This window comes from Hippocampus bargibanti, linkage group LG20 (assembly GCF_051943395.1).
Source record: "Hippocampus bargibanti isolate YZ-2025 linkage group LG20, ASM5194339v1, whole genome shotgun sequence".
Lineage (NCBI taxonomy): Eukaryota > Metazoa > Chordata > Actinopteri > Syngnathiformes > Syngnathidae > Hippocampus > Hippocampus bargibanti.
This window is the reverse complement of record NC_142753.1, coordinates 9,214,335-9,223,865: the sequence shown is the minus strand read 5'-3', so window position 1 is coordinate 9,223,865 and position 9,531 is coordinate 9,214,335. Positions and strand designations below refer to the sequence as shown.

General features: G+C 39.3%; 2 protein-coding genes across 2 annotated transcripts; both read left to right on the top strand.

Moving 5' to 3' along the window:
• The first annotated feature begins 104 nt into the window (after positions 1–104).
• Positions 105–4,600, top strand: exosc7 (exosome component 7). Its single transcript, XM_089022854.1, has 8 exons — positions 105–684; positions 761–862; positions 983–1,077; positions 1,213–1,378; positions 1,465–1,535; positions 2,302–2,425; positions 2,520–2,675; positions 3,881–4,600. The coding sequence occupies exons 1-8, from the start codon at positions 592–594 to the stop codon at positions 3,980–3,982; spliced, it is 909 nt and encodes a 302-aa protein (XP_088878980.1). The 5' UTR covers positions 105–591; the 3' UTR covers positions 3,983–4,600.
• A 2,880-nt stretch (positions 4,601–7,480) lies between these two features.
• LOC148883068 (tetranectin-like) lies at positions 7,481–9,454 on the top strand. The gene is made up of 3 exons (XM_089022859.1): positions 7,481–7,640; positions 7,757–7,849; positions 8,428–9,454. Exons 1-3 carry the CDS (start codon positions 7,544–7,546, stop codon positions 8,832–8,834), a joined length of 597 nt encoding a protein of 198 aa, XP_088878985.1. The 5' UTR covers positions 7,481–7,543; the 3' UTR covers positions 8,835–9,454.
• Positions 9,455–9,531: the final 77 nt, after the last annotated feature.

The following is a 9,531-nucleotide window of genomic DNA, read 5'->3' as shown; positions in this document are numbered from 1 at the left end:
GTTTCTTTGCGATGTTAATGAACTTTTTCACGAAGTAAATGCATTACGGTTGTCATTTTTTAGGTACCTCGGTAGTTGGTTGCCTATCGAGTCCTGAAACCTCACCTGTGGTTTGGGACAATAAAACAGCGACAACCAGGAAGTAAGTGATACAGTGAGTCATGTGGATGGTCCAATAAACTAAACCCTCATCTATGTCTGTCAGGTTAACTTTCGCCCATAATCTTGTTTGAAGTAACGATATTTAACAAATGCTTACATATCATTTCTAATTTGCTTTGTGAAGTTAGCAAGTTAAATTTAGTCCATAATAGTACAAATGGGATTGTTTTGCATCCATGACGCTGAGCATCTTTTTATTACAATGTTTTTAAAAATAGCGTTGGTTACTTACAATCGACGTCGAAATCACACATAAAAAGTAACCGATTTTATTATTTGATCGAAACAAAATACATTCTGTTAAAATATTTGAGTGTTTTCGGAGATAGGGTGGCTAAAAAAGCCAATTCGAAGCTATTTCTATCGGACCTCCGAGCATAACTGTCAAAGTAGACGTTACTGATACACGGCTGTTTTTTTTTTTTTTTTATGACGTCTAATTCCCGCGACAGACACGACTCCGTAATGGCAACAGTACAAGTAAGCGAAGCTGAAAAGGTGTATATTCTACATGGTATAAGGGTGAGTATTAACAACCGGAACATTTTTCAACGAGTTAATTAATTTCTTGAGTAATATGTTATGTTTCCACGATCAGGATGACTTGCGCGTGGACGGAAGGGGTTGTGAAGACTACAGACACATGGAGATTGAGACCGACGTGGTTTCCAATACTGACGGATCGGCCAAAGTTTCTCTGGTAATATTTTAATATTCGCTCTGATTAGTTGCATATACCACTCGACTGCTTGTGTCACTCAGATTGCATACATCTGCAAAGATGCATACAAGCTTGACAAAATTATATTCGTGTTTGCAGGGGTACACAGTAGTTTTAGTAGGAATTAAGGCTGAAATCGGAAAACCAAGGCCCATGGCCCCAAATGAAGGCTATTTGGAATTCTTTGTTGATTGGTAAGTTGAATTTATACATATACTTGATTATTCTAGGCACATTAGACATAATAAATTACGGTAATGTTGTTGTTTTCATTTTAACTGTCTTTTTTTCCACCCTTTCTTTGTGACACGTGTACTTACAATCACCAGTTCAGCAAACGCAACCCCAGAATTTGAGGGGCGAGGAGGTGAGGAGCTCGGGACGGAGTTAAGCAACACGCTTTACAAAGTGTTCAACAATAAGCACAGCGTGGACCTGAAGAGCCTGTGTATTAGTAAAGGAGAACACTGCTGGGTGCTCTATGTGGATGCACTGGTGAGAGAAGAGTGTGTTTTTCTTTGCGTCTTTGAACACGTAAATGTTTCATTAGCTAATACTGTACACTGACCTGCGTTGCACAGCTCCTGCAATGTGATGGAAATCTGTATGATGCCATGTCAGTAGCTATCAAGGCAGCTCTCTTTAGAACCAAGTAAGTTCTTGGATGAATTGTTTCTTGATGTCCAAATCAGATAGAGACGCTCCCCAACTTACAAACAAGATACATTCCGAACGGTCGTTCGTAAGGTGAATTTGTTCGTAAGTTGCTTCAGTGCTATATTTTGTATGGAATGTATGTTTAAGTAAGGATTGGTGTGTACTGAAAAATAAACGTTTCATAAAATATATGATCTATAAAGATATGTACATGTACAACTGGAGAGAATACTAAATACATTAGAGAGAAGAGAGACACACACAGTATGTACATACATTTACGTAATAAGATAAATCAAATGAAGTTTAACTTACTTTTTGACATACCCGCAAAAAATGTTGGTATGTACCGTTGTTCGTAACTCGAATGTTCGTAAGTAGGGCAGCGTCTGTAGTCAGAGTTCATATGATTATTTTTAGAATAAAACACAAGATCAAAGTGACCGTAAGAGTTTTGAAAGGCGCTCATTAATAAAATGTTTTAATATTATTATTATGATTACTTTTTCTATGTATTTTCAATCAGGCCACAAGAGGGCGACATATCCCACGCGACAAGTCAGATGACAATGAAACATCCTCCGTCCATTCATTTTCCAATCCGAATTCAATTTTGATTGCATGATACAAATTCAAGATGGCGGATACATTGCGGTTCCTTCCAGTCATTTATTTTTCAGAATGCTTGATCCGATTCATAAATGTGTTTGAGCAGAAGAGGTACTGAAATGTGTTTTTTTTTGTGTGTGTGTTTCTGACAGAATCCCCAAGGTGCACATATCAAACGATGAAGAAGGAGGGAAGGAAATTGAGCTGTCAGACGACCCATATGACTGCATGAGACTCAACGTGGAGAATGTTCCCTGCATAGTGACGTTATGCAAGGCAAGCACAATCGATTCACATAAAAAAATTATGATTGCAAAAGCAGAGGATAGATTTTCTCCTTTTTTTTTTTGTGGGGGTTGGGGGTGTGTAGGTGGGCCACAGGCACGTGGTAGACGCCACTCTCCAAGAGAAGGCGTGCTCCGTAGCCAGCCTCATCATTTCCGTCACACATAAGGGAGCAGTCACTTGTGTGAGGAAGACAGGCGGGGGTAGCCTGGACCCCGAGAGCATCTTCGAAATGACTGAAGTGAGTCATCACTATTTGTCTCAATTGCCATAGCAACCACTAAAGCAAGCAATCTTTTTGCTTAGTCTCTTGCATGATTTAATGGGGGCGGGGGTCGTTTTTACACCGGAATAATAAAGATTTTCTGATTCTGGAAAATGCCTGCCTACTGCTAGCTTAAAGGACAACCGACACCATTTGTTGTTTCCTAACTGAGATCAGAAAAACGTTTTAGAGCATCTAAAATACCCTAAACACGCAGGCTGATATTTTTAGTCAAATTCAAAACACCAATAAAAATGACTGAAAGTGGTCCCAAAACTAATTCAAAATGACCTCGGAGATGGCGAGTTTCAGAAGGTCCCGCCCCCTTGTTCGTGACGTCACGCCAGGACGTCTTGCCTTGCTCTACAATCAAAACAATGGCTTCAGATTCGGTGAAGATGCTTTCTTGTTACTCATAATGATAATCCATTTCATTTATAAGTGCCTTTCAAAACTCTCAAGGACACTTTACAGTCACAGGACTCATCCAGTTATGAATATGATTCAAATAGTTCTGAAGAGGAAAGCATAAATGTTTGCAATGGATTAAAGAAGTCCTTCCGTGTCATTTTGAGGCGTCTGGACTCCAATGTAGCGTCCCAGAAAATGCACAAGATGGCGCCCAAGCTCCGTTGGAAGTGGGCTGATTTGTCGGCTGGGAATTTGTGTCAACTAGTATCAAATAGTAGTCTTGGTGCAACACACAACGATTCACCATAGTGTTACTTATGTGTTTTTCCTTCTAATTTCGCCATCAACACGAAGTTTTCAGACCAAACAAAGTACCCAAAATGCATTGTGCGTCGCTTTCTCGGTCAGGGGCGTTCCTGACGCGACGTCACGTCAGGAATCGCCATCAACTCGAAAACAAGACTTCCTGAATATTCAGCACGAGTCTTAAAATGTAAAATATAGCTATATACCGTGGAATCTTTGTAAAATCCGCTCAGTAGAAGTCATTTGAAGTGATTTTACAAATGATGGACACAACTTGTACGGGGGCGTCGGTTGTCCTTTAATGCTAACATACAATGCAAAACGTCATTGATGGGCTAATTAGCACTACACAACCGTGAAAATTCAAACAACAAAAATAGCATCTAAACAATTTGCATACACAGCGGTTGCTCATGATTGCAATGGTCAAACAAAACTTTTGAATGATAAATTTACCTCTCCAGACAGGTAAACGTGTTGGAAAAGCCCTCCATGTGCCCCTCATGAAGCTGCTGCAGCAGGAGGAGAGTTTAGGAACCAGACAGAAAGTGGGATTTCTTGGTTAGAAATACAATTGTGTACAATACAGGTATTATGTATATATCATTATGTACCTTTTTGTCCAACAATAAAAATCAGCATTTTTTTTAATAACTTGCCTTTACTTGTGGGAGGGGGTGTTCTTTATATTTATGGTGAATGTCGAAAAGTACACAGTATGACAAAAAAAAAAGGGATTGAATTCTGTTCAGAGTCAGAGAGTGAGAAACCATGACCGCCAGATGCTTTTTTTTTTTCATACAAAATATTCAAGCCGTATAAATTTTTATTTTAGTGGAAAACGTCTGTCTTTTCCCAAAAGAAATACGGCCTGCTGGCTAGTTTATTCAAAGTTACGAACATCCTGTTCAATGTACTAACGGCCAGATTCCAAAAATGTTTTTTTTAAGGTTGCTAAAAGTACTTTTATCCTTGTTCATATGTTTCAGAATACAAATACATCACTTCTTAAGAGTTGTAAAGCATTGTTAAATGAAAATTTAAATTACTCATTGAGTATTTCTAACCTGAAAGAACGCTTGTGGCATGGTGTGTCGTTACTTCAGTCAACGGTAGGGTTACCCCAATTGACCTTTAATAGCAGACCAGAACACTATATCATTAAAAAAAATGCTTTAAAATAATACTCTTCTTCTTTTCCTTTCGGCTTTTCCCTTCAAGGGGTCGCCACAGCAAATCAGTGTCCTCCATCTTTAGAGGTTTGATCCGCATGTTTGTTTTGGCCAAGCTTTTACGTCGGATGCCCTTCCTGACACAACCCTCTGTATTTATCCAGGCTTGGGACCGGCACAAGAAGACTTATGTCCCTTTGCGGCTACAGAACAAGCAACTCGTTTAGTAAAAGGTTCCCAAATACAAAATGGTCATCGGCACAGCAACAGTCAAAAAAGCAAAAACTATACTCACCATTTGAATATGAATACATTTAATTTATAAGTGCCTTTCAAATCTCTCAAGGACACTTTATAGTCACAGGATACGTATTTTTCTGTGAGTGAGCAGCTTTAATAGATGCATATATATCCAAAAAAAATGTCCTCACTACGTATGGCATAAAATTGTAGAAAATTTCAACTTCCATGCTCTACACAACAGTATATATTTAAAATTTAACGATGTTTTCGAAGATTTTTTATTTATTTCAAGATAGATGGAGACAAGCTAGTGTTGTCAAACTATACAAGTTTTAGCCGGTCAATGAAAGTAAAAGTATTGACTGTGAATTGGAAATTATTAAGCGGTACAGTATATGCTTGCACTTCTTTAACCGATCTAAACTCCGTTGCAACAAGAACTTTCGATAGCTGAAAAGTCACTAAACAAAGCATTTTTGGAACGTCGTAAAGTAATGTTTTGCCTTGCCGGGCATTTTGTGATGTAAATACAATAACGACATATTAAATTAGTTGTTTTTTTCTAACGGCTCAATTCATGATCGCCATTCTTAGGTGTCGTAAATGCTAGCAAATAAATGCTCACCGTTTGCCGGCGTTTCTTGTTGAATGCACCACGACGACCAAAGTTCTTCTTCTTGGTGTTATCGAAAAATAAAAAGATGATAATATTGTCACCCCTTTGTCCATTGTTGCAACAAAATATCATAGATAAACAAAATTTGACTATCTAAAGCACGTGGAAAGCAAACGTATATAAAGTAGACACAACTGCATGGCACAGGTGTCACTAATTGTTTGTCGTGTGTGACGTCACAAAACCGGAAGCTGATCGGACGCTGTCGATAGACGAGGTACGTACTTTTTGGAAATACAGTTCAGTGATCCTTCGCTACTTCACGATTCACTTGTCACTGTTTCAGTAAAAAAAAACGTTCAGAATAAAATAAATGCTGAATGACTCAGAGATTTTGTACATGGCTGTAGCTCTATTGGTTCTTAGTGATGACGTCACCAAATGACAGCACGGTTGTACCATGGCTGTGCGTTTTAGCCTCGCCCAGCACCCCCTCTGTGTTATTATTGTGTAACTCTACTTTGTGGATTTTCGTCTCTCGCGGGTGGTCATAGTCACCATTAACCGCAAAAAAACGAGGTATTACTACACTGGGATGCATTGTAAGGGTTGTGTAAAAGTCTCAAAAAAAAATCACTGGTCTCTGACCTTTAAGATTTTTTTCATCTTGTTTCGATTATCTATTTTAAGATCATGAAAATCAGTTCTGATTATGTAACATGGTTGAGGAACATTCGAGATTATGAGCACTTTCTCGCTTTTGCTACGTGGCTCAAACTGAGGGTTTAAATCAAGAAAGACCAGATGGGAAGAAATCGTTCCAGACATCTGTCAGACGGTCCAAAGTATGAAGGATTGGTCCAAAACAAACTCCTGTTCCCGGGCTGCACATTTTGGAAACCGACTTGTGGATTTGTCCCTTTTTCAAATTGCATTTGGCAGGTAAACGACACATTTGACAGTTATTTATCAAATGATTGAAGTACAGTGGTACTGTCAGAGATACAGGTACCTTGGCTTACAAACTTAATTGGTTTCCAGACAGTGTAAGGCGAAAAGTGTGTATCCCAAAAAATAATTTCCCATAGGAAACCATTAAAATGAGAATAATCCGTTCCCAGGTCCCCATAAAACCTAATTTTCTGCTTTCTAATTTTCTAAGCCTTAAAACTACACAAAATATACCTTATTTGATATATATATCAAATAATATATCACATATATATATGTGATATGGTATCATTATCATTAAAGAAATAAACTGTACTTTATAATAAAGTTGTGTTATTTACCTTTGTGATGGTCGTTGATGGCTTGATGGAACGGAGTGGCCGGTTTCATCAGCATTAAACATTTGATGAGGAACGTAACCTTCTTCTTTCACCATCTTGAGGAATGATCCCTTGTAGGAGCCTGATTGATGGGATATTTTAACCTTGCAGTCTACACTCTGACTTTGAACTATCAAAGTTGAAACGCTCGCTGTCGTCTGCCTGTCTCTTTAATGTTTAAACCACCCCCCTTCACTGCTGCGTTCTTGACCAATCACGTGGCTTTAACCGAAGACTGGGGGAGGGAAAAAAACAGTCGGCTGCCATTTTGTTGTTAGAAGAACGTGATGTGTCGTTCGCGAACAACACATCACTCATTGAGGCAGCTCCGTGTTTGTATGCCAAGGTAAAGTTCGTATGTCAAAGTAAAATTTTCATCAATGTAACGTTCGTAAACCGAACAGTTCATAAGCCAAGGGGTTCGTAAACCGAGGTATCGCTGTACACCATCTTCAACTTCATTATCCAATTTGAAAAACTAAATAAATAAGCAAAATGTCCTCTAAAAGCATTTGGCCAATATTCAGGGTAAAACAGATCCCATATTTGAATTATTTTTAACTCACTATAACTCAGATTTATTTACTTTTTTTTGCGATACTATGAAAACCACATATGGTTATGTCATCAAGACCAAGAAGGTCTTTACACCGCCTCATCGTTTTTCACATGCATGCACAAGAAAGCAAAAGGGAGGGTTCAAGGAGCAGAAGATAAATAGCGAGGCTCCACAATGGCCCATCCTCAGTCTAACAAAGTGTAGCCATGGAGTGCAAAAGCGTCTGCATGCTGATGTTCGCGCTGATGATGGTCCACTGCTCACTCCAGCAGACTCCACCAAAGAAGAAACCTGCACGAAAAGGTACTTTGCTCTCCTATTTCACGACGACATTGCATCAGATTTGAACATTTTGAGGTCAGCAAAATTCATTCATGATTGAGTTTGACATTTTTTGGGGGTGGTGGTGTTGGAATTAGACAATAATGCTGCCATTGAGGATCTCCAGAGAAGGATTGATGACATTGTGGAGGACCTCAACCATCTCAAGGAAGAACAGGCCTTGCAGAGAGGTAAAAATCAAAATACTCAGATTGAGTACAGTGCTCCAAAAAAAAATAATAATATAAAAAAGGGATCTATCTATCTATCTATCTATCTATCTATCTATCTATCTATCTATCTTCCTCTAAAACTCAAGATAGCAACACAAGCCTTAAACATGGTTATATAAACCTTAAACATACTTATCTAAGCCTCAAACATACATTCCATACAAAATATAGCACTGAAGCAACTTACGAACAAATTCACCTTATGAACGACCGTTGTGAACGTATCTTGTATGTAAGTTGGGGAGCGTCTGTATCGGTTTCGATAGCGCTTGAACAACAGCTGAATATGGAACAAAGCGCTAACATGGAAATCAGGGAAATGTTGCCACCTTCTGGAAAAGAAAAAAAAAAAACATTGTAGAGGCCATGGCCAGTGCTTTATCCGCACCCAAGCATGAAAAAACAAAACCCGATTAAATTGGGGAATAGCGCTCTATGTCATATTTTCAATTCCTGAATACAGTAAATGTGAAAATGGCAGTGAATGAGTTAATTTAGAGATAATCCTTACCGATTTAACCGATGCGGCTATTCAGTGTGTTTGAAGGGTACAAAGATGACCGGCAAGTGCGTCTTGGCTGACCCAGTGAAGAAGTCGTACCACACAGCCAGCGAGGATTGCAACGCCCTGGGCGGCGTCCTGAGCGCCCCGATATCCGCCGAGGAGAACGACCTGCTAACAGATTACCTCCATCACAGCGTGGGGAGAGATGAGCAAGTTTGGCTGGGCATCAACGACATGGTGACCGAAAATACTTGGGCGGACCAGAGCGGCGTCAGCATCCAGTTCAAGAACTGGGACACGTCCAACAGTCGCGCCCGTCAACCAGACGGCGGCCCGTCCCAGAACTGCGCGGTGCTGTCGGGGGCCGCCGGAGGGAAATGGTTCGATGAGAACTGCCGTGATGAGAAAGCCTCAGTGTGCCAGTTTAACATTGTGTGATTGCTTCTATGCCGTATCATCCTAATTTGCTGCTTTGTGTGTACTTCTGCTGCAATGCCACTTTACCTTCTTTTTTAAAAAGAGGCTTTTAAAAAAATTTGAATCCGGTTCTGCCATTGGACCTGTTGTGACGTTTGCAGTCACTTACAGGAAAAACAGAAATGTTATCCATAAAATACAAAATTAGAATTTGAGAACAAATTAGAGCTACGTGAAGCATAATTTGAAAAATAGCACAAGCAATATACTCCTCATCTACAACATTAGCTAACAGACGTCAAGGTATTTATTCATTGTTTATCGTTGTGGTTGTACAACTGCACTTTGGGTGTTATTTAAGGAAATAATAATAATCATCATCATCATAATCATAATACATTTCATTTCTAAACTCTCAAGGTCACTTTACAGTCACAGGATAAGCTTTTCTGTGGGTGAGCAGCGGCAGCCACACGCGCCAGTGTTCACTCAACCCGGAAGTACGTAACTCAAATAGATAGAAAGCTAGCTAATAGATAGCTAGGTAGCTGGAAAGATAGCCAAAAGCTAGCCAGCTAACCAGCTAACAGATAGCTAATAACGATATTAAAATTGGGTCTGACGAGACAAAAAAAAAACAACTATTTTAACTCATTCACTGCTATTCACGAATTTATTCAGGAATTGAAAATATGACGTAGACCGCCATTCTGGAATT